Source organism: Tachypleus tridentatus, chromosome 5, assembly GCF_004210375.1.
Source record: "Tachypleus tridentatus isolate NWPU-2018 chromosome 5, ASM421037v1, whole genome shotgun sequence".
NCBI classification, from domain to species: Eukaryota; Metazoa; Arthropoda; class Merostomata; order Xiphosura; family Limulidae; genus Tachypleus; species Tachypleus tridentatus.
The window spans coordinates 17051816-17078851 of NC_134829.1; the positions used below are offsets into that span (position 1 = coordinate 17051816).

Consider the following 27036-nt stretch of genomic DNA (forward strand, 5'->3'; position numbering starts at 1 on the left):
CCAGTAAATAAATAAATTGTAACTTTTAAATATTAATTAATTTTATAAATTGCACTTCAAGAAATTTAAGTTACAATGTTATTGTCTTTACTATAAAATCTTTAAAATGTTAACAAAAGTTAGAAAAGTTTTTATATTAATGAAACTTATCTTTTGAAACTGGATTTAATGTGAAAACATTACTAAATAAAATATACACTAGTTCAAAATAAGTAGATTTTTAAAGCAGATAAATGGCACAACCCATTTAAACTAGACAATTATGATAAAAGTTAATTTTCTGTAGAAAGCTAAATAATGTGATGTATCAATAAATCTGATTTTTATGAATATTTAAAAACGAGTGCATCGTCTATAGAACAGTTAAATTATCTCCTTTTATCAAACTAGTTATTTATACTGTATAGGATTAAAACCTATCAAATTCACTGTTCTCCTGCAGTGAAAGAGAGAATGTTTTGAGAGCAAACCATTTGTGGTAATGAAAGATATTCCACGGTACTGTTACCTTTAACATTTTATAATTTAAGGTACTGTGAAAAAAAGCTGATCTTTTTTTCAGTTTTTAGGTATTTAACAGTAGTTAATCTAGTGGTCAGCAGTCATTTTCAAATTTTGCATCTGGAAAAAAAAAAATCAGGATTCAATAGATTGATTCTTCTCATACTTGTTTAACAGTTGCAACAATACACTGGTTCTCATACTTGTGTAACAGTTCCAGCGATATACTGGTTTTTACATTTGTATAACAGTTGCAGTAGTGATAATATCTTACTGAATGCAGAAGCTTCCTATTTAAGTTAATGTTGTAACAGTAACGTTGTATTGAATAGAGCTGATTATTTTCATTCTTCTGTAATCGATGTAGCAATGATATAACTGTACTGAATGCAGTTGCTTCTTATACTTGTTTGTTACTACAATTAAAATGACTCATCTAGCAAACTATGTAGACAATCTTATAGCCATGAGGCGTAGGTGTATTTTTCACTGTGCGTTAATCAGTCTAGTTAACTAAAATATTCACGAACTTTTATAGTTACTAAAGTAAATACCAGTTGTTTACTCTTTAAATGTAGGATGGATAATGTTTAGTCTTAGTATAAGGTAAGAATTCTTTCTACATAAAATGAAATTCTAAGAGAGTGTTACCCTGTTTTTTCTTATCTAGCTATTATCAGTTGAGTTGTATGTACCACTAGTATTGTAAAACAAGTATGAACAGCAGTGTTACATATAGTATTTTATATTAAAACAAAAGTGTTGAAGCCCCTTATCACCTTGACAGATCCATTGTGTCACATCTGTTCATGCTCTATCTGACGACTATACACCTTGCAGTATAGTTTCGCTTGTAAAAAGCTCCAGAATAAGGTTATATGGCTTAAGCTCACCATTCCTTTCCACCACCCTTCTGTAATCCCTCTAGTATACGAGGACAATAGTTACACAGTGCGTAGTCCTATCACTCGGAAATCCATTGGCAACTTGGAGGATAAAAATGACGATACTCATGTAATTAAATATTTAAACAATCTTTGTTGAAGTCTTAGACCGATTGCTCACTTTTTGCATAGGCGTGCACCAAAATGTTTGTCAAATTTGAGTGTTTTTATACAATCTTTGTACATGTGGCTTATATTTACACTAAATGAGGTTTATAATTGTTGCCTGAAGAGATCTAACAATGTGTCAAAATTGAAATAATCCATAAAAGTGAGTATGTTTTTATATCAAATAAAGTTCCCGCATTTTTAGTGCAAAGAAAAAAAATGACTTTCAACAATAATGAACATTAGGTTCAGGATCGCATCGCTGTTGTTGGGAACAGACGTTTACTTTCCAGAATCAACCAGTTTCTTTAAAATATGTGGTGGTAGTTTTTCTCTCTGAAATAGTGTAAATAGCATACTTTATAGTAACACCATGGAATTTAGATTAACAGTTTCTTGTCATCAACTCCATGCAATTGATACAGCCATATCAAGAACTTTTATCTATGCTAATTGCTTAAACTAATATTACATGACTCTAAACGGTCTTTAATTAGGATAATTTCATAAAACCTAATAAAACTGTACTGAAAAGTTAGCAATGAATAATTAATAATAACTGTCCACCCGTATGGTTGTTCTGAAAACTTGAATTAGAAACTGCTAATCTATATTGCATGGTTTAACCAATAATTATATATATGCACGTCTTTTCATCTTATAGTTTCGCAGCTCTACCTCAACTGTCTTTAATCCGAATGACAAAAACTAAAAACTAGCCACTTTTAGAAGAAACCGTAGTAAAATTGTTATACAGATAGATTACATGAGTTTTTGGGTAGGTGTGCGTTAAAATTTTCTTGAAATTTGAGTGTTTGTGTTGAATAACTTTGCACTTTTGGCTTATATTTACACCGACTGAGGCTCCTAATTATTGGTTGAAAATATCTAGCAGTGTATCAACGTTTAAAAAGATTCATAACATTGAAGCTTGTTTGTGTCAAATAAAGTTTCTGTATTTTTGGTGCGAAATAGAAAAAGGAAGGAGCTCAGTCTAGATTGGAAATGTTATATCTTAATGGATTGATATGAAACGTGGTAGGTGAAGTACATGTCCGATAGAGAATATCCACTAAAAATATGTGATAATTTGGATTACCATAGTGTGAGACACAAAAGGTGAAAAATTGCTAAACTATCACTCCTATTAATAACACACAGTGTCCTGCAGCTGGTTGTTTTGGCCGTAAGACACCCTATCACGTCTCTTGATTACTTGCTTAATTTTCATTTAATTCAAAATAATTCCAATGATTTTAATCATTTTTCCCTTCAAAATATTCACCTTTGAGTTTGTAATGACAGATTTACTGCATTTACTACTTGTATTGTTTTGAAACAATATAAGTTCATCAAGTTTGTTTCATAATCATCAACCTTTTTATTAAAGATATAGATAGCTTTCATTCTGGTGTTGGTGGAGTTTCACAAATTTTTAAGAGCTTATTTAGTGATGCAAAAATTGTTTTAAAAAGCATAAGTAGCGTCTGCTTTTGTAAACCGTCTGATGTCACATACTTTTTTTTGATGACGTATTATTCCCATGCAATCAGGAAGAACGTTTCATCTCTGTGTAGAAGCAAAGAAAAGTACAAATATGCTCGCCCTTTCAGCTGTGGGGGCAATTATATTCTGATGGTCAGTTCCACTACTCGTTCGTAAAAGAGCTGGTGGTGGGTTGTTATGGCTAGTTACCTAAATTATATTTACCTGTCTTTTTCCCAATATTCCCCGCTGGAACAGCGGTTTTATAACCCTAAAATCAGGGGTTCGATTCCCATCGGTGGACACAGCAGATAGCCCGATGTGGTTTTGCTGTAAGAAAAACACACACACTTTCCTAATATCTTTTATTATGAAAGTAGTTATTTATTATTAAGCACAAAGCTACACAGAGTTGATTGTGCTTTGCCCCTTACGGGTGTCGAAATCCGGTACTAGCAATAGAAATCCGTAGACATACTTCTGTGCCACTGAGGATCGTTATGAAACTAAGTTGATCAATATAACTCACCTTTGGTGTTGAATTAATAATTATGGAAAAATAAGTTCCACTTTTCACTTCGTTTGTGAATTTAGGCTGAAACTGATTTGCCATCAGTTTAATTAACTTAACATTGATTTAATGTAACAAATAACATGTAATTCTTTGACCCCGATTATTATAGTATTCCAAAAGATTGTTTAAAAGGCCATCAACTTCAACAAAACTTTCCTGCTCGAATTTAAAGCCTAACTTACACAACACTTGTACAGAAGCTACTACATGTTTAAAAGCTCCAAACCAATATTTTTGACTCGGTATGGCCAGGTGGTTAAGGTGTTCGACTCGTAATTCTAGTGTCGCAGGTTTGAATCCCCGTCACACCAAACATGCTCGCCCTTTCAGCTATGGGGGCATTATAATATTTCAGTCAATCCCACTATTCATTGGTAAAAGAGTATCCCAAGAGTTGGTGGTGGGTAGCGATGACTAGCTGCCTTCCCTCTAGCCTTACACTGCTAAATTAGGGACAGTTAGCGCAGATAGCCCTCGTGTAGCTTTACGCAAAATTAAAAAATAAACATAGTTTTATTAACTTTCCATTTGTTTGCTTATTTCAAAGTCAAAACGACCAAACTTATGTATAGCTCGTTCAAAATTTGCGCATAGCAGTTATGTGATCTTTATATATTTAATTCATAGTCAATCAATTTATTGCATTTTTTTTTTCAATCACAAAATCCTGTACTAACTTTCCTTGCAAGGATTAATATTTTTATGTGGGAATAACTTGTCAATCTAACAATACACAGCTTGTGGTGCTATGGACAAGCCATTCTTTTCCACCTTTTATTCATTATTAACAACCTAAACATTTTCCAGGATAACGTACGACATGTCATCATATTACATTTGTTACTGTTTGTTTGTTTGTTTGTTTGTAGGTAAGCACAAAGCTTTTAACAATGGACTATCTGTTCTCTGCTTAATACCTTTAATAATGTTCATAATGTTGAAGTCTGCAGACATACTGTCATGTCACTGTAGGGCATTTTATTGTTGTTCAGCTTAATAATTAGTTATTTGAGGAGTATTATTTGGCTCAGAATGGAGCGTCAACTGGCAGATCTTGTATGACATTTCTAGTCTGTTCGGATTTACGCAAACGCAAATTACATCATAACTTAAAAAATCCAACTGATTTTTTTAGGGGGGCATGCAATAATATTCTTCTTTGACCACAAACCTTTTGTAAAAATGACACTCCTTATTTATTTATTCCTTTTATAAATTTTGTTCCCTTGTCTATACGTGAATTTCAACGAAGAAAATATCTGTTTAATTTATAGTTTATTCAAATAATTGATAAGTTAGAAAAAAAGGTAACACTAGAAAGAAATTAATCTAAAATGTGATTTATTAAACACTATTTCAAGCCTCAGACCTTCTTTACTTGATATTTAAAGAGTCATTTACGAAAGACTGATTGTGGTCTGATGAAAGTCTTAGGCTTGAAACATTATTAAATAAAATATCTTCTAAATTGACATTTTTATGTTACCATTTTATTTAAACTAGTTGAAATTTCGTATTCGACTTTTCTTTAGTTTTTGTTTTAAATAAAAAATTGATGTCTTAATTAAAAGGATGTTTATACTTATACATTTGCACTAATCCTATCTTTTGTCTAACTTTATATTCAACAATGGTAACTGTATATGGGTTTTTCTTATTTTCATGGTACCAAGTCATTGTTTCATTGTTTGTCCATTTGCTTGAAGAAGCAAGCTGTGGGTCGTCATAATGATGTAAAAATGGAAAAGTATAATAAAGTAGGCCTAGAAAGTTCTAACAAATTTTGTCATTTTTATAGTAACTTAGAAGATAGTTTGTGAATATGAGGTTGAGTGAAACATCAAAGAGATGATAGTGTAATGTTCTAACAATTTAGAAGCCAGCCAATATAGAATAAAACTGTGAACTGTCTTATTTGTGTACAATAAGTTTTGTTTCTCGCATTACACAAGTGTTAGAGCCTCCTCTTGACTATCCGAGTTCATTTTATTATTTTTAATACATTTCCTAGAATTGAATATTTGTTGATTCTAGTTTAATGGTTTAATTGTGTGTGTGCGTGTTTAATCATAGAGCTAAAAAATGGGCTGCTTGAGCTGTATTTAATGTGGGACATCGGACCCCAGATTTTACCGTTGTAAAGTTTTAAACTGATTCCTGACCCACAGGAGGAACAGTTTAGTGGAAATACTACAGGGTGGCCCGTAAGTCCCTACCCATCCATATATCTTATGTATACAGTGTATACATGTCCCTCATTCTCGCTGCATAATATTATGAGACGCCACGTTCTGTGAGACATTTTTCTCAACATAGCAGGGGTTATTGTTCCAAATTCGCGGTAATAGCTGCTTTCAACTCATCATTAGTATTACTGAATATAACATAATAACATATGTATGGGTAGGGACTTACGGGCCACTCTGTACAGTAAGTCTTTGGGCTGATAACTACAGTAAATTTGATGTTATTTAAACATTATTATTTAATCTGCATGAAGTTTAAACAATAAATACACAAGTCAATTAGAGCTAATAAAGTTATTGGATCATTTTTCATATTGCTGCAATTGAGTTTAGCTCACAATAATATTTATGTTTACTTTGTCACTATATAATAATTTATCCAAAATAAATCATTGAGAGACATCTGCCGAGAATAAACAGAAACAACTATATCTACAGTAACGTATATGTTACATGAACACAGCTCTGGTTCGTAAGTAGTGTTGTAAATCTGTGTAACAGAGCTTAGTGAAAACGTTTCGCTAAAACATGTTTTATAACTTGAGTAACATATTGTAGACATATCCTTTAAGTTTAAGGCAATCAGCTGTAAATTAAAATATAACGGTTTAAAATAGTTCAGATTAGAAACATTTGTGTTGTATAATAACTGCATAAAGTGTTTCATGCACAATGAACTCTGTTTACAAGTGTCTCTTCTCTGGTCGTGCTCTTGCAGTGTTTGTTCTAAGTTGTACTGGTGGTTTTTTTGGCAGTATGCTAACAACGTTTGGCGTAGTATGGCTTGTTTGTTTATCCCCAGAATATTGCAGTGGAGACCAGCTTCCTGCTTGTCATCCAGTAAGTTATATATATCAGTACAACTACAAAGTTAAACTTGAATGTTGTTATTACTAACAGATTATTCTCATTTGTTAAAAAAACAACAACTAACCTTACAGTTACACTAACGTACAGTTAAACACTTAAAATTAAAATTTTATGAGGAAGGTCAAGCAATATATGTAGAGTTTTGTTGTTTTTGTATCAAGTTGTTATTATTAATTGTAATATGTAAACCATTGCAAAATTACCTTTAAAATATTTTAATTGGATTTTGTATTTGTAAGGACTAGAACCGTTTGTAAAATGTTGCTGAATGTGTAAGATTCATAAGCCAAAACGAAATTTCCTTGCTAATTTATTTGTAAAACGTAACAACACATGTCACGGTGCTATAAATGAGTGTCACGGTGTTCATAAATGAGCAACACGTTGTTAAACGTATTGATAATGAAGTTTCTTGTAAATACCTTAAAAGTTGAACAAGTAATTTAAAGAAGGTACTTGATTGATTCTTTATTTTATTCGTAATTTTGCTATTTTTAAGTCAATTTTCTGTGACAATAATCTTTAAATTTTCGAAAGAGTAGTCTTAAATTAAAAAACGTCATCAATTTTGTGAGTTGACAGGTAAAGGAATCATGTAGTGGATGGTGTTTACATTAACCCTTTGAATACTTCAAAGTTCGTATGACCAACGTCGTAACAATTTGTACTTGTTACAATTTACATACTAGTAATTTCTAATATATTAAGTGAAAATCACAAAACCTTTTTAGAACTGCCTGTTAAAGTATTAAATGTACTTCACCATAAAAACTGGTTTTCGTGTGCAAAAGCCTTGTAATGTTTACTAAAGTTTAAAAAACTTGAAACTTATTGTGAGTAAGCATAGTTTGGGATTGAAATATTAACTCTTTTAAAATATATTATATTGAATATTAACATTAAACAGTAACTTTAAGTAATATTAGAGATATTTTTAATGTGTAAGCATGTTTGTTGTAAAGTATGATAAAAGTATTTGTAGTATTTGTTGCTCTTAAAGTAACTAAGCTAGTATTTACACGGATTAGACAATATGTGAGATGTGAGTTAGTAGTTCATTAGCATAATAAAAATAAACATTAACATTGGGATGTAGTAGTTATTTGAATTGACTCTCAGTTAATTTGCAGACTGAAGCAGCTTGATAAAAAATCTTGTGAATTAAAATAAAATCAATAACTAAGAAGAAAAAATCCATTTAATGCAGTTATTTACGTTGTATGTATGTATAATATCACCGATTTTATGAGCTTGCATTATAATTTAGTTATTAAGGTATTTTTTATTTCTTCAGGGATTGTGCCATTAATGCTTTGTTTTTGCTTAAGCCAAGAAATGTGTAAGTATTTGCTTTGTTTGTGCTTTACTGAGGATTAAGGGTTTGTCTGGGTTCTTTGCTGTGTTCAAAACTTTCCATGACTGTTGTCCCTGCCACATTCAGTTATACATATAAAACGTAATTGCATCTGTTGTGTATACGTGTGACCTACTTTGAGTAGGGCATTTGTTGTCATGGTTACAAATAGAACTGAAAGAGCCTTTCTGTAGATTAGCTCTAGTATTTCCTTGTTTATGTAAACTTTTTTATTTTTATGTTAGTGTTAATATCCTGTAAGTCTGGTCTTCTCAGAATTTAAATCCCTCTTGTGTAAAATATATATAATATATATTATTTTAACTCAACTCTTTTTTCCAGTAGATTTCACTTGAAATTAGCATTTTATTATTATATTTAAAACCTTGGTTTGTTATATATCATTGCAGAAACTAACATTTTCTAAGTATTCTCTATTTTTCTTTAAATAAGTAGTAAAAACATATATATAGATAACTTGAACTCATGTAACACCACTGATGACCAGAGCTGGGTGATATATGAGTGTTAAGTTAATTTAGAAGTATTTCATGAATATTTCACATCAACATAACATTTTATATGTATACAGATATCATGTGGTTGTAATCTATAGGAACAAAATTCACTTGCCAGTCTCATAAGTTATAAGAACTCCTTTCCTGTGTATTATTGTATGTAGAACATAATTTTCTATTAAGTATTTAGTTAGAGCAGTGGTTCCCAAACTTTTTTATGCCCTGCACCCCTAACAAAATTTTAATATGTTCTTGCACCCCTTTCAGTAATTATTTATTTGAGAATAAATGTGAAGGTGGGCAAAACAAATGTTATCTCGCACCCCCTAGAACGCTATCTCGCACCCCCAAGTGGTGCGAGTACCCCTGGTTGAGAACCACTGAGTTAGAGCATATTGTGTCTATATAAAAACCTGTATATATACATATACATCTCTGAGAAAATTCTATCTACCACATTGCATTGATAATGAACATTAAATTAATCCTTAAATTCAATAAACAAAATTATTTATATTCTGTACAACTGTACTGTTCAAGTTCTTAGTTGGTTAAAACATGTATACTATTTGCAGTTTTCTACGTACTTTCCTTAAAGGCTATTTAAATTCTTAGATTTATTTACTACTAGTTATTGTACCTGACATTAAAAAAAATTGTATAAGAGTACTTTATTAGTTTATTGTTGTAAAAAACATTGTGAATATTGTTGTAAAAAGCTTTGTCACTAGCAGGATCTTTTGGATCACTTGATAAAAATAACCTGAACTCAGTCCATATAACAATAACAAATTAATTTATTTCTACAATAAAATTTGCTGGTAGGCATAAATTCACAAATAATGTTTCAACAGAATTTGCAAAATTATTGAATGCTTAACTTCTGTCTACAGGTTAAATCCCTTACTTGCAATAATTTCTCACTAATCAAAAAACAACAAAGACACTGATCAACTAATTTACTAACTCATTCACTGATAAACAGGTGCAGCAGTTGTCACTGACTAACTTAATAATTGACAGTGAACTGTTTAACTGACTCAACCTTCAGTCTGGTATGTTTTTATTGTACCAGTTGTTTTTGTTTTAGAGGAAACTTTGAGAGTATGGAGAGGCTTAAACATTCAGGAAACATCTAGACTTTACCAGCCACTACTTATGTAAAAAAAACAAACTCCTTGTACTGAACAAAATCCTTAAAATAAAAAATATATCCCACCACAAAATTAACTAAGGATCAAATTTCTAGAATTTCCATTATAACTGTAAAAACTATTGATTCCATGTTGTATTAATTTTAAACAAAATATTGTCATTACATTAATAAAAATTATGAAATTGATGTAAAGTTGCTAAGCAAGCAAATTTGACAGAAAAAATGTCTGTCATGCCTAGTAGAAAGTATGTAACAAGTTATTTTGTACTCAACTTCAAGGGGGTTTCCTGTATGGACCACATTGAACTATATAATGTATATTTCATATAAACTAAAGGTATGTACATCACACCAATTTAAAAAAAAAATGTGTAGTTTAAAATTATGTTGAGCTGTTCAAAGAGGTATGTAGTAATTGCTTCACAGTGAATGTGTAAGATTCATTTTGAACTAAACATTTCAACAGACATGTATTTTATATATGTATTCATTGAATTTTTGCATATGCATACATTTTCAATAAAGAATTTCTGATATTACAAAGTGCCAACTAGAATAAAAGATTCAGTGTAAGATGTAATATAACTATATATTTGCAAAGATTTGCACATTTTCATAAGCTATTCAAACTTGACACTGTAGTAATTTAAATCATTTTACAAAATTTACTCCATTATTTTAATGACTGTACAGTTCACTGTCCTTGAGGTTGTGTAAATATATGTTCTGTAAATTCATTAGTTAAAGATAATACATATATTATAAGCTTTTCCAACAGTGGTGTGACATTTTTCTATTCTGCTTTACTTATTTTATGAGATATATTTCCCAAAATTTGCATTTTATAAATATTGCAAATTTTAGCATTTTTAATATTTCTTAAGCATAGAAGAATAATAGCAATATCAAAACAATAACTAAGCAATCTAAGGATTTGCTTACATGAATGGAAGGAGTGTACATAGTTTCATCTAAATAAATGGCAGGATAGTCTGTACAGAGTAACTGTTATAAGAATGAAATACATAGTGAGTTATGCAGTATCCAATATTAAGTACCAATGTGTTGTCCAAAAGTTAAAGGTGGATTTCCTAATTGATTAAAACATTTTATTGTATAAATTAGACTTTCTATCGTGTTTCTTTTATGGTATGTTTTTAATGCATATCACATATCGTATCTAGAATTAATACTTGTTCAACCTGTGGAAAATATTGCTTGAACGCAGCACGTTGTTCAAGAATGTTGGTAATAGCTGTGTCCTTTGCTGGTAAACCAGATGATAGTATGAGGTTATGGCATTTTCTAAGTCAAATGAGATGACCAGTCACTTGGATATTGGTAGTCACTATGGGTAAATCCAGTATTTGAAGTTAAGTAATAACTGTTTATATTTAAATACATGGGGCTTCAACTTAGTTGTGAGTTGACTGAAGGGAAGACATCTGAGGGAGGAAAATTTGTTGGTTACTTCACAAAACCAGGGAAAGAAGTCCATCCTGTATCCAGTACATGTATATATACAGTGTTTTGTGTCTTTGATATAAATATTGTTCTCATTTTGCATTACACATTATGCCATGTCTTTTTGTTTTGTAGTTTAGAATCATTTACACTGTTAAATTCAGTGTCACTTCATGATTTATTTTACTGGTCTTCCTATTAGAAAATGGACTTACCTAATACTCTTTGTAGCAGTCATCATAACCTTAAAATACAAGTGTAGATTAAGGTTTAAAAATACTAATTTTCAAATTGATAAAAAACGTTCCAGTTGTGGTGATTTCAGTAACTTGTTCAATTTAGTCAAAGAATTTTTTTGAGGATGGCCTAATGAAAAAATGGCCCTTGTGTGATGTAACCAAAGTTGTGAAAAGCTTTGTTGTGAAAATGATATGAGAGTGGCACTTGCCAAGGAAAAGCAGCGGATTTCTGAACTTGTCTCTGAAAGGCAACAGCAAAAGTCGCATTGATTTGCAGTGAATATTCATTGAGTTATATTTTTGTTTTTGTGTGAAATTCATGTTTTGTTGGTTTTGTTCTTTAAACACAGTGATATTGTGTGCAACTGATGCATGGTTCATTTTGTGCACTAATAAAATATCTACTTAGGTTTTGAATTTGAAAAAATCATATTTTATATTTCCAATTACTGTTCAGTGAATGCAAGTACGAAACTTCCAGGGTTCAGTACCTCCAATAAGGTTAAGAACCACTGGTTTATAGGGTCATGCACTGATGTTTGTATCCTAAAACAGTGTTGTTGTGACAGAAACTATTTAATTCCAAGGTCATTAGTTAACTGAAATTTATGTTAAACCATAACAAATATGAAACTTTATCGTAGATAGAACAAGTATTGTTTATGAATGGTGCTAAACTTTTTCCATAAATAATCATTAAAGATTGTAAAACTTAATTTTTAATTAGATTGGAAATTTATAGAAGTTATATATGCATCAATAATAGTACTAAAAATGTATTGTATAGTGGAAATGGTCTAAGACAGTGTAACAATTATCCTGTAGAAACAACGGCTGAAAATTGTTACCTTCTGTAATTGGAAAAAATAATACGTTTTTATTCAGATATATTAAGGAATAGTACTTTAAAATGTTTCTGTGAAGGTTTTATGAATCTTGTTAATGCCTTCATAAACAAAATTTAAGTTCTTCCAAACTGGATTGAATTCTAGCTTCAGGCTTAGGCAACATTCTTCAGTGGTCAGTTCATAGAATTTTTAATTGTTTGTCAATGTTTAAATTTTTTCCCACTTCAAAAGTTGGCCATACACGAGTAAAGGGGGTATATAAAAGTTTATGTGTAAGTTAGTATGAGCAGGGAGATAAACTAATTTTATTCATGAGTAAGATTTATGATATTTATCAGAAGTGTAGGCAATTTAGAGTTGTGGAATACTGTGCAAAAGTTTTGGCTTGAAAGTGTTATTGATAAAAAAAAAAAAGGCATGCATGTGGGTCTGTGTGTATGACCATCATACCTCCAAGAGGAAAGAACCCAGCAACTTGAAATTTTGTACATATACTAAGTGGACCCTGAGGGTGAGCAACATGTTATTATTACTTATCCACTAGCGTGCATATCTTTCTATGAGGCAAGCTACCAAAAACCTTACCATTTTATGCATTATACAGTTGTGGAATATAGCATAAACCAATTGCCATTGAATCCCAGCGAAAATTATGAGCTCATTATAATTGACTCTCTAATTTATAAGTAGGTTTTTCTATTTTTTGAATGGAGGACGTTATAGAAAATATAATTTTTAAATCAGTGTTTACTATATACTTCTAACTTTATCAAAGTTACATTTGATTTAAAAACATTGCCATTTGCGAATATATTATTAAATGCTCCACAAAAATAAATTTTACAGAGTCCCTTGTGAGGCGCGCACCATTAGTTGACAACTTCACTCAATATTGGAAAACAAACTTCGTACGATTTTCCAACATCTTAAGGGAAAATTCCTAACAAAGTTTTATTAGAATCCGGTTTTATATAAAATCTACTTTTAAAGAAATAAGTCAATAAGATTCTTATATCGCACTAAAATGAAAAATGTTATACAATTAAAACTAGAAAAAAGAACAAGATCTTATTTTATAATATTTGTTTTTGCTAAATCGCTTTCTTAATAAAGAAAATGTACTTTTTGCTCTTTAATAACTTACATTCATTGTATAAATTTATTATTATCAACGAATACGTTAAATAAAATTTTTTAAATTGTGGTGAAGTGATTTTAATGTAGAATTCAGAAGTAAGTCTTCTTAGTGAAGAATCATTGTAATATTTCATAAGAAAAGTGATTTTTGTTCTGGAGAATATAAGTGTACGTTATCAATTGAACTGTTCTGTGACCGAATTCGTACAGAGTTCCTTGCATACAAATTTGCAGGAATTTTGTAGTAACTCTTATCTTCGTAAGTTACACAATTTTTGTTTCTTTTAAACTGAATATAAAGTGATCAAAAACATCATAAATCATGATGCCAAACGGAAAAGCGACTTTTCACGTAGAAATAACCTGACTGAACAGCCACGAATAGGGCGGCGTTTGTGCTAGTAAAACATACAAATTTTAAGTTTAAAACCATACCACATACCAAGTACCAGAAATCCTTACAATGTACCAAAGGTATATGGATAAACGATTCTGTAGCAACGTTTACTAAAGTTGAGAGAAGCTGGTGTGATAAGACACAACTTAAGTTCGCTACGATAAAACGTTAATCAAATGTCACGAAATAAATAGGCCTATGCTAAATTTATTCTATATCTTATTTATACAAGTTACGTATACACAGAGCTTTTAATAATACTCTGACCTATACTTAGCATAATTAACCATTATTCATGAATCTGATAAATATATAAAAATTAAAGTAAGTGTTGTTTCGTTGAAGTTTTATTAATATGGAAACGTAATGCCATAAAATTGAAAGCCCTACTTTTGCATGAATATTTTTTAATGCAAGATGTTTCTTAAATTTTCTTAATTACTTTGCATCAGACACCATTTTCTGATAGTAGTATTACATTTAATGAAAAATGTTATAATGCTAATTACACTTGCAAACTTTTTATTTTAGGAAAATTCATATAATTAGCTACATTTTTCAATTGGCTCGCTAAGTTTTGATGGTTAGGTTTACAAAGTTGGCTGGATCAGCAACAGTGATATCGACAGTTGTCTGTCTGCCTTCAAATCATGTTTTTATGAAGAGATACAAATATATTCAAAGAACCATCTGTTTCTTAATAATTTTATTTTTAATAATGATAATATGATAAGCAGTAACTTGCAAATAAAGATGGTATTATATTTTTCTAATTATTTTATACTTTCACATTTAAATGCTTTTAAAAGAAACTTTAGTTAAAATCTATTTCAACTCGTAGAAATGCCGAAGAAAATCGAAAGCGATTCATCAACTGATATATATTTTTTTTAATTTCGCACAAAGCTACTCGAGGGCTATCTGTGCTAGCCGTCCCTAATTTAGCAGTGTAAGACTAGAGGGAAGGCAACTAGTCATCACTACCCACCGCCAAGTCGTGGGCTACTCTTTTACCAACGAGTAGTGGATTGCCCTTCACTTTATAACGCCCCCACGGCTGAAAGGGCGAGCATGTTTGGCGCGACTGGGATGCGAACCCGCCACCCTCAGATTACGAGTCGTACGCCTTAACACACTTGGCCATGCCGCGCCAAGTGATATAAATAATGCATTAATGATGTTTATATTGAAATACTTTTGATTTTCTAAAGTTTAAAAAAATTAAAAGCTCGCTTTTGAAGTAAGACACTATTATTGATCTCTACAATTTTAAAGTGGTCGAAACCTTGTTGATAGTTGATCATCATAATTTCGCAAGGAATTAAAAAAACAAAACAAAAACCAACAACAACAGGAGTGACATTCTTATGGAAGCATAAAATACAAGTTGAGAATGCAATGACTAAATGTTAAATTCTATTTTAACTCCAAAGCACAGTAAAAACAGGTAAAACTGATTAGCTATTCTTGGAACAAGCCATTATTCTACTTTCTAAAATAAATAATTATAATACCTGTGACGTAGACCTTAAGTTCGAATTCCCGTTGCACCAAACATCCTAGCTATTTCATCAATGGAGGCGTTATGATGTTTAGTCAATCCTACCTGAATGGCAGTGGATGGTGAAGACTAGCTGCCTTCCTTCTAGTCTTATTACACTGCAAAATTAGGGACTGCTAGCGCAGATGTGGCCTGGCATGGCCAAGCGCGTAAGGCGTGCAACTCGTAATCCGAGGGTCACGGGTTCGCGCCCGCGTCGCGCTAAACATGCTCGCCCTCCCAGCCGTGGGGGTGTATAATGTGACGGTCAATCCCACTATTCGTTGGTAAAAGAGTAGCCCAAGAGTTGGCGGTGGGTGGTGATGACTAGCTGCCTTCCCTCTAGTCTTACACTGCTAAATTAGGGACGGCTAGCACAGATAGCCCTCGTGGAGCTTTGCGTGAAATTATAAAATACAAATAATATTTATCTTTTTAAAAAAATTTTTAACAGTTAGGTACTCCATATTATTATATGAAAATAAATGAAGCTTCAACCGAAACGGCATAATTATTAACTTGTGCAATTATATATTTCGAACAACACTGTGTATAGAAAAAACTATATTTAAGAAGGTATTTTTGCTATCAAAAGAAAAATTCAAACTAATTTTTCATACATTACCTGCAGTAAAGTGCACTATTAGGTGTTTTTATTTTTTTATTATTTAAATTATGAAAAGGAAGAAACAATACCAGATGCATGACATTTCATATTACATTCATTGTGTTTATCATTGTAAGATTAACAACCGGTTGAATAAATAAATAACTGTGTGGCCCGTAATAACATGAAACCCATTTGAAGTAAAAATGTATTTTCAAGACGGTTGATAAGGGTATTAGCATTTTAATTAAAATAAAGTACAGGACAACATTTCGACCTTCTTAGGTTATAACGTTGTTCTGTACTTTATTTTAATTAAAATGCTAATACCCATACCAGCTGTCTTGAGAAACATTTTAACCGGGGAGCCGTTATGTGAAATGCTCTTTTAGTAACAACAGATGCCCGTGAAAGGATTATATTTCTGTGGAAACGATGCGTTATGTAAGAAAACGGTAGAAAAACGATGTTGATAAGTGCCCTATGTTTGTTATTTGATATATAAGTTTTGTTTTGAGTCTCTCTTTTTTTTTTTTTTCACCTTTCGTAACTAATATGTCTGAATGTTCGCTGTTGGGCTTCTTGTACGGTTAGATAGTTATTGTTAAATGTATAGTATGCCACACAATATACACAAAAAATTATAACATGAACAGCAAGGCTATGTGGTTGATTCCCAATCAAACCGCTTGTTTATAGTCACATGATTAATTTCACATTCTTAATTGCCAATAGGAATCTGTAGCTTTTATTTTAATTTAGAATTTTGCATACGAATGGTGGAGGTTTAGATTCTCATGTATGGTGTTTGTGACCTGCTTGTTAGTTTAATTTTTGAAGCTTCTGCTCTGTGTAATTTTTGTTGTGACTTTTCTGTTATATTGAACTAAATATCTGACAGGAACTCATTTAAGATGCAATGTATTACATTATTTATAATACAAAGAAAGTTTTATTAACAGGATTTAAAGGTTTTAATGAAAAGGCAGTTATATAATTTTACCTAGTGTCCTAAACATGCAATAGAAAATAAAACAGCAAATAGTATGAGTTAACTGCATTACCTTTTGTTACATCATATACACACACCACTACATATAAATTTTTTATTTTATACATTTGTGGCATGTTTGGGATCATTATTTTACCAGGGATTTGGATCCTTGCCTGATGACTTGTGTTCATGGGGATTGGCATGATGTATCAGAATCCACCTATATGTTTCAGCAGTCAAGGTGCCATATGCTTGGGGAGATCTCCACTAGTGTTGGCTGAGATGCAGTACACAACTGTATTGAACCTTCACTATATTTCAATATAGATGTTGTACATTGATTATGATACGATTCACTTCTCCACTGTGGTTATATGTTGTTGAACTTAGGCTCATGTGTAAAGAGCACATATCTCCAGCTTTGTTTATTCCACTGTTTATGACCTAATCTATTCAATCTTTTGATACCATTGTCTCTTCTCATTATTTTTTATGGACAGATGTCTGGCCATTGAGACCACTTCACGCTAATATGTATGATACTCTTCTTGAGATAATATTCATAGCAATACTTATTTGTTGCCAAAATCTGCACTCAACCATCATTGATCTTGTGGAAAATATACCCAAGTTATATCACTTTTCTAGAATATCAGTTTTGTATTTCATCCACTTTTGTTACCAATGGTGACAGTTAAGCTTCCTTTCTTCAGAGTCTTGCATACATCTCACATTAAAGGAAGGAAGCTTGTCACAGGTTTTTGCTTGTTGTAACCTTGACCATTTAGAACTTTGATTCATACATGTTAGTTATGCAGAATATTGGTCCTTTGTGCTTGGAAATAATTTCCACTGCTGCTACTTGGTGGTGGAGTATGACTGCCTGAACTTTTACAAATTGAAAGGCTAATAGGACATTCTGATTGTTTGGATGTCAAGCAAACACACTATAAGCTTACAACACTTGACTGTACACTGGAAAGTTGATTTCCATTGTATTGCCTTTTATTTACTTTTCCCTCACTATTTTTATAATTATTTCTAATGTGATATGTTGGTTTGAAAGAAGGCTTGATAAATATTTGAATGATAAATATTGGCTTTTAATGTTTTATTTCTAATGTTTAGTTTGGAAGATTAGGACAGCCTAGGTAGGCTAACAGGTCTCATGTTCACCTTGAAGAATATTTATGTAGGTGTATTTTATGACCTGTGGAGAATACTGTACTATGCCAAGTAATTAATAAATAAACATTGCATTTAATGATGGGACAGGATACGTCCTTAATAGCTTTAGTAAACTCAACAACTGCCTTTCCTTCATCTCTGATGGGGCCTAGATAATTTACTTTGTGATTTTAATAATTGACATTTGAGCATTTACGCAGCTAATTTTGTTATACATGGCTGTGACAATACCTCTCTCAAATATTGTAAGCCTTGTACAAGGCATATCACAACAACCATATTGCTTATATTGCATAAGGTGATGAAAATTATTTTTAACCACATAATGCAGCTATTGTTAGGGTGAAGCAAGTAAAATACAAAGTTTTACAGATAGCTGTTCAGTAGAAAAACTTTATTAGAAAAATCTATATTAATTATGTACAGTGAACTCATCAGCTAAAGTGCTGTTTTTGGTTTGTTCATCATGGGATAGGCTATCAATTTTGCACCCTGCCCTTTGTGTTTCTTTGGCCTCATATGTTTTTTGTCAAGTTTTCAAGGCTTTTGGCAGATATATGTGTGCTTGGAGGCTGCACTTACATCATTACATGTATGACTGGCTTTTGTTAGTTTATTCTAAACAGAAGTTTATGCATCATAATCATTTACAGCTATTGCAGACAACACATGTAGGTTAGTTAATCAAATTGAAGAAGCTGTTTTTCATTCTTGTCCTTTTGGGTGTCTTTTTCAACACTCTTAGTTGTACCCAACCTTCTTCTGTCAGACTTTGTTTGATGGAGCTTTCAGTTCTCCAAGTCCATTTTGTTCTTTCTCTAACAGCCTGCAAGGTTCTTTCATTTCTGGGGGTGTTGTCTTCCATGGAAGCCTTTATCTATTTGGATCAAGTGCATATGAGGTCTCTTAAGTGGGCTCTGTATGACCAATGAAATCTTACACTGGATCTGTTGGAGGCTCTTATTCCCCTTCCTCCTTCCCTTGTGGGCGATCTATATTGGTAGTTAGATGAGGCTTCCTATGTCAGTGGGTGTTCCTTCTTCTTATCCAGATTTGCATATCTTCACAGACACTTTCCTTCAAGGTTGGATGGTGTTGGTCAGCAGGTAGCTTTAGGTAGGTGGTCTCTGGCTGAAAGGTCTTAACATACAACATCCTGGAGCTTCTTGCTGTATATTTTGCTTTTTATCATTTTTTTCATTTTTCCAGGAAGTGTTTGGTCATGATCCATTCTAACAGTTCTAAAGTAATGTCTTATATCAGTCACCAAAGTAGCACCAGTTCTTGTTCCCCTTATGGTTTAACCTTGAATCTCTTTTATTTCAGCCCATACTCTTAGTATTTGTATAATTTGTATGTTATTTTCTGGGTATGTTAAATCTTGTGGATGGTTTTTCCTGTCTCAGCAAAATTAATCTAATGGAGTGATCTCTCTTTCCAGTGGCTATTTTTTCAGTGGAGTACTCCTCACCTGGATGCATCTGCCATATCTTTCATTACCAGTCTACCTCTATTTTGTCCTCTGGTTTGTCATTCTCTTGTTAAGGTTGTCAACATATTCAGTCAAGATTGAACCAGTAAATACACATAGGGTGATTTAGGTCATTCATGCAACTCTGTGTCAAGTCCTTCTGACTGTTCCTTACTGGCTGGTACAGCCATAAGTTTTACATCTGTTCCAGCTTCAATCTACCCTTCCATTATCACTTCCTCTTACTCCATATTATCTGTGTCAACCTGGGCCATCAATGTTTCATCCAGCTCTTTATATCCTTCGTCTGCTTTGTTCCAACAGCTTGCTTCTTTTTTAGCTTGTTCATGTGGAAATTGTAAACCTCTATGTAGATCATATGATTTGTTTAACCAAAATATTTAAATAATTTTAAATAAGATATGAATATGTGTTGTAACTCATTTCTGAAGATGATGTGGCAGTGTTGAAACATGTAGAGTCTACTGTTTAGTGGTCATATTTTGATTCATTTAAAATTTTTTAAATTATGTACACATTTTATCATTGTTCATTATGTAGTATTTCAACATGATACACATTACTGCTTCTTCTTCTTTCCCCTTTATTCACCTATTCAGTGCGGGATTCTAGCTATTTTATGTAAGTGGAAGTTTTAAATTTCCTACACTGAAAATGTATTTCAGATAAGTGTTTATTTTGACTCGCACTTTCTGCCCTTCCTCCTCACTAAAAACTTGTGCTTTAATTTTCTGCCAGAACCTGAAGTGATAGTTCAGTAGATTGATTAGAAGAAGTTACATGCATCAAGAAAGTGTGTTGCACTCTTATTGTTAGAAGGTTGTTCCATGGTGATTTAGATGCAAGGTGCTGTTGAACCAACTGGTTATAAGGTACAAGGGAGCTCGTACTTGTGGCACATGAAAAGTTTTTCTACATAGAGGGGTACTGTGGCACATGAAAAGTTTTTCTACATAGAGGGCAGCACTGAACAGTAATAGCTATTTATTTAAGAGAAAGTATATACATATGGGAAATACATTTTCAGTATAGGAGAATTATAACTTTTGTTTTTAAATTGGTAAAGAGTTATTTTAATTTATTGGTTATTTGTTACAACTATTAAAAACATATCAATAGAGTCCTTAATACAGTTTCTCAGACACATTCATATTTTTCATTGATATTTTCATGATTTTAAAACTTAGATTATGTCATGATGAGAAAGTGTAAATATGTTTCATAAGAATAAAATTAACACATGAAAAAGGATTAGCACAATAATGTAATATTTCTGTAAGTATTGTATGTTTTGTGCTATGAAAAACATTTAGTAACTGACATTTAATTGATTGAATCTTTTTACAGAAAGATTACCACTTTGAGTTCACAGAATGTGACAGTTTCGGGGGTCGATGGAGAGTGTCAGTACCTACACCTAACAAATGTGTGAGTGGAGCACCCAGCCCACCCACTAGAGTGGATGACTGCAGTTAGTATTTATTGTTTTCAAAGATCAGATATTATCCACAATAATATTTCTATTGCTTAGGTTTCTCAGGAACCTGAATGTTTCCTTTAAGTTATAAAGTATTGGTTGACCCTCCTGCCATGAAAATATTATCACCTGACCTGATAAAAGAAACAGAGTTGTTATTCTTAACAAATACGACTATGTTAAAAGAAAATGCTTGACATTCTTAATGATCACCTAAGTTCAAACTTATAAACAAAGGACTGTTGTTTCATACTTTACAACAAGCAATAAAGCAATATTTAATAAATCTTAAAACATGTTTTATGGAAATAAATACAGTGCTGAACAACAGAAGTAAAATAAAAAGTGTTCCAGCTGTCAGCTTTATATATTAAAATCTTATGAATCTAGAGCTCAGACTACAGATTGTAATGGTCTTAAGATTGAATGTCTGTTAAATGCACCTATGTTGCAGGTTTATATATATTGCTGTATCTGTTACATACTTTTATACTGAAAGTGTATTTATATTGTTATATCTGTTAAATGCACCTACACTGCAGGTACATGTGTGTTGCTATAGGCTTTAAAGCTTAATGGTAACATTTATTTTTTAACCTTAATCAAGATTTAAGGTGAATGTTGCAACTTCTTATAATGCAGATTGGTAAGATGATTGCAACACACAAGCAAAACATGTGTTAAAATATATTTTATTATTCCCCTGTAATATTGTTTTCTCTATATTTTACTTACCTATATTAAGATTTTGAAAGAACATCAACATAGTCTGTTTCATGTTCTATAGATAATATTTCAAAATGAGTACAGTGTAGTTTGCAGAATAAAACAAAGTATATTGAAATATAAGTCATAAAGAACGTTTATTTTAAGGAAGAAAAAAGTTAATTATAATTCAATGAAGAGGCTTAATTAAGTAAAATGTATGATATACACTATGCTTCTAAACACATATAGTGAAATTGTGGCTATAAGCATAGAACACAATTATATTTCATTTTTTTTCAAAAGTATGGTAAAACTGTGGTAAGAACATTGTAATTTATTTTATGGAAATTAATGTTTTTCTTATTGTCACAGAATTACATACGTAATGTTTGTGAGATCAGATAAATTGATATATTTTACTACTGTATCTCATAAATAGTTAAGTTTGATTGTATTTTATTAAAATTATTAGTATTTATCAAGTAACATTTATAATCAAATATATCAAATGTGATTCCTTATATTTATGGTTATCATTTTACTTTTTACACAGTTAGAAAGTGTGCATTGGAAATTAAGAGCAACAATTATTATAAGCATTTAGTGAGTACAGAAATCATTCTAATACAGTATAAACTGCTCAAAAAAATTAAAGGAACAAGTACATTTTCTTATATAATTTATCTCAGTGTTCCAAATGTGATAATATTTTTATTTTTTTAGGTAATCCCTCATTTCAGCTCCATCTGTATCCATTTTTTAATGTGTGATGAACGGTAAAATTGGAGAAATAAAATTTTAAAAAATGACCACTATCACTAAAACTGATATCCCATATGAAATAATACTTTAAACGATTTACACGCATTTATTCAAGAAATGTTTGAAACATTCAATATCTCGTGTGACCTCCATGGGCTGTGACACACTCCTGACACCAATTTGGCACACTTCGAATCAGCCTATCAATGTTATCGTGGGGTATGGTAGCCCACTCATTTACCAGGGTTTCTCGGAGCTCCTGTACATTCTGAGGAGGGTGCTGGCATTCACTGACGTGCTTCGACAACATATCCCAACAATGTTCAATCAGATTTAAATCTGGAGATCTTGGCAGGCCACTCAAAAGTCTCCATTCCTTGCTCATTAAGGAGGTTCATACACAGTCTAGCGACATGGGCTTGCACGTTAACGTGCATGAGAATGAACCCATTGCTGACAGCACTGGCATAAGGGCTTACAGTGGGTTCCTGAATTTTGTCTATATATCGTCGTGTGGTCAGTGCACCCCCATCGAGTATGAGTAAGTCCATGCGGGCATCCAAGCATATGCCTGCCCAGATCATTACAGAATTGCCTCCATAAGCGTCGACTTGCACAATGAGACACAGTGAACCTGCTCTTGTATGTCCACAGCATGGTAGTCCATTGACGAAGTTCCTAGTCCAGGTGCTGATGAGCAAATTCCAACCTGGCTGCACAGACAAAAATATACTGAAATATGTACTTGTTGCTTTAATTTTTTTGAGCAGTATGTATTATTATTACCTATTTACTCTATTGTGTAAATATTTGCTAATTGTACAGTTGATTTTGTTTTTCATATATTACCATTTAGCAGATACCTTTTATGTGATTGTGAAAGAAGATATGAATTAGAAACAACCATTTATTATTATCCACTTTGTAATGGACAATTAAACAATAATGACATAAGGTTAGTTTCAATCAGATGAATAGTTTTTTCCCCTGTTTGATAAGGATAGCATTATTTCGGAAGTGGAATGTTACATATGTAATGTATTACATAAATTAAAAAAATACATTTCATCGTTTAGACTGCTACTTTCTGTTCTAACTAAAAAGATGTTTCTGATGGGTTTAATTCATTTCATTCAACAGTAACAAAACTGGTAGACGCAATGTGTGGAATATTTATAAACAGAAAAAAATTTGGTAATTTTCATTAATACTCACTTTCTTATTTAATGATAATATTATTAACAAAGGTGACATTTCTCTTTCATAACATTTTTATCAGTTAGAGGTTGTTAAAACATCATGTAATGCTACTGTGAAATGAACATACATTAAAGTTTCATACTTACACATACTGTGATTTTTGTATATAAAAAAAAATGTAAATTTTACTATTATTAATTATAGGGACATCCTGTGAAGCAGGAACATACTACAATCGAACTAGTCTGGACTGCTTGCCCTGCCCCCCAGGAACTTACTCACTTGGTGGTGGTGTCAAGTTTGATGCATGGGATGAACTCCCCAAAAGCTTCCATGTAACAGTAGAGACATTTGAAAGTAACTTTCGGTCATTCAAGCAAAATGTGAAAGGTTCTCACATCAACTGTTCAGAGTAAGTGTCATCACATAATACTTCTATAATGCTGTAAGAAATGTACATAGAATAGCTCTTATAAAAAATAATGCAATTATAAATTAATTTTGTAATCTAAGTTTGACTAATAAAAGTTTGTTTGCATGTATTTCTTTGAAATTTGGAACTCTTTTTGTATAGCTTGTGGAATGATATGTGTTAACCTCAAAACCCATAGAGGCTTTGCTGAAAGTTTGCATTTACAGTAACAACCTAATATGAGAATTGTGACTTTTATTCTGTAGGTGTTCATTTTTCTCTGATTTATTTATCATCCATTTGAGAAGTTTGGAATTTTATTATTTAAATTCTGTACTGAGTATTCATGAATAGAAGACATTTTAATACTAGAAATGAATGACTTTATAACACCAAATTGCTGTTTTTCATTAATTGAGCACTCAGCATTTCACTTTACAGCTTTCTCAAAAGCATTATGCTAAAATAAAAACTGTAACTGACAGTACAAAGCTTCAAATATAATACCAAATTGTTATTTTTCTTTCTCTACAAGTGGGTTTTTTCGACATCACTGAGTGTACATTTCTGCAGTGTGCATTTGACATATTAAGTAGTAAAGCTTGTTGTTGAATGAAAAGCATTTTTGAAATAATTGACTGTTACCTGTGATAAATAAAAGTTCTATCATATTTACAAGTTGAAATAACAAAAAGATTGGATGAAAAAAATAAAATTATTAAAAATATAGGCACCATATTTTGTACCTATTTATCTGTGGTCATAGTTGTTTGATGGGAAGAGTTTCTCTGAATTTTCTGTGTACTTGGTTGCTTTGGTGAGGATTTATACAGAAAATGGTGGTTAAGTCAGATGTTGCTCATCCATGATTTGTTAAAAAAGTGATTTGCAATTGCACTTTTTTTCATATTGTTGTTTATAAAGAGAGTCAACATGTTTTCCATCCTTGTGTTTAGGATTTTCTGGTTTGTCCAGTGTGCATATGATGGCAGATACTACATGTAATCTGGTAAATAACATCAGAGACAAGACACCCATCTTTAAATTGTAAACACGTTTTTGTAAGACATTTGGTGTTATTGCGTTATAAGGTAATGTATTAAGATTTTGATAGTTGGCTTTTTAGGATTGGACCTGGCTGTTCAGTAACTTTAATTAGCAATTCAGATTTCCTTGTTATACTTTTTATTTTCTTTGAAATAGGTTCATCAATTACAGGTTTTAGCTTTGCAAAATTGTTTTTTCATTCTTGTTTATCTATGTCTTTTATGTTAGAAGCACGATGCTGTTGTTTGAGCATCATGTGTTTTGAAAATTTTTTCAGTATAAAAAGGTGGATGCTTGTTGCTCAGTGTGTGTAATGATTTTTTTCATTACAGTTGCAACTGATTCTGTTTAATCCTTTAATAATTGTGCTTTTCTTGAAAGCTTTGGGATAATGGGAGTTGAAGTTAAGTTTTCTCTTTTTGGTTTGTGAAACAAAGTAGATTGTTCATTATTGTCAATGCCAATCCTTAAGATGACATTAAGAAAATCTGTGTGTCTTTTATCAATTGAGTGGTTCAGGGGTGGATTGGATGTTGGGTCTGGGAAACGTAGAAAGTCAAAAAATTGGATTAGAGAAGGAATATTATGATTCTACAGTCCAAACATATTATTGATGTATCTAAGCCGGAGATCAGGGCCAGTGTTGGTATTGTGATGCCACTTGTTAAGTGCCATTGTTTGAAAAACATGCATAAGTATTACAGTGTAAATAACAACAACTCTTAGACATTGAGAGACTAGTTAGTTGGAAATATAGTTTCTTGTCAAAATGAAAATATCCATTGTGAGGGATGAAATTTAAGATTTCTCTGTTGGTATCTATTGTCAGTCCATACATCTCCAAATTGTTTGTGATGCAACATGAATTTACGCAGTGAAATGATGCCATTTTCTGTCTTTTATACATGGGTAGAGAGAGATATAATGTCCAATGTAAAGAGTATTATTTTGATCACTGTGTGAAGTACATATTTGATTTGCAATAGCATGTCTTGTATATTATTTAAGTGGGCTTGAATATAATTTAGTAATGGCACAAAATGATTTGCATAAGCCAAGACAAACTCTCAGTAACACTGCCACTAAGGCTTGCAGTCTTAGTGGCATATCTAGTTTATGTTCATTTGGTATACTGTATAGTTTTGGAATGTGGCTAGTAGAAGGTTTAAGTTCATCCAGTAGCTTCTTAGGGAGGTTACTTGTTTCTGTAAGTTCATTGATAATCTCTTTAGTTTGCATCTCAATTTTTTTCATGGGATCACTATTAATTATTTAAAACTTATTCTTATCTTTAAGGCAATCAAATATTTTTTACTTGTAAATGTTTCTCTTTATGATAACAAAACCTGTATGTATTTGAGTGATTCTTATCTTTTGTAAGGGATAATTGTTCATGGGAATTTAAGTTGGGCTTGACTTGATAATATCTGTCTTTGCAAAACATTCCTGATCTTTTACTTTACATCTGAGGTTTTTGTTTTAATATCCTTGTTACTATGGGGAGTGTGTCACTTGGTGTTATCAAGAAGGTGTTTATTGAGACATTTGGAAGCAACATGATTTGTTGCATCTGTAGTTAAACAGGTATCAAAGGTGGAATTAATGTCTGAATCATTGTTATCTATTTCTATGTTGGTTGTAGTAGAAGTTGAGTTTATGATATTTTCTTAGGTTTTATTTGTTTTTTATTTTCAAAGAAATGGTTTTATTAAATGAAAGGTTTGTTCAACAGAAGACATTGTTTAAACACTTTATTAGACAATTTAGT

General features: G+C 31.7%; 1 protein-coding gene across 3 annotated transcripts in view; it reads left to right on the plus strand.

Moving 5' to 3' along the window:
• The first annotated feature begins 6309 nt into the window (after positions 1-6309).
• LOC143250619 (endosome/lysosome-associated apoptosis and autophagy regulator family member 2-like) overlaps positions 6310-27036 on the plus strand; it is a 95265-nt gene continuing 74538 nt past the window's right edge. The window contains exons 1-3 of one of the 3 annotated variants that reach the window (XM_076501447.1): positions 6310-6698; positions 21010-21133; positions 24014-24221. In XM_076501447.1, the coding sequence (XP_076357562.1) occupies positions 6531-6698; positions 21010-21133; positions 24014-24221 (500 nt within the window). In that variant the 5' untranslated portion in view covers positions 6310-6530. Of the gene's footprint in view, positions 6699-16271; positions 16444-21009; positions 21134-24013; positions 24222-27036 lie in introns of those variants that run through there. The other 2 variants (XM_076501448.1, XM_076501449.1) reach the window with 2 other exon arrangements.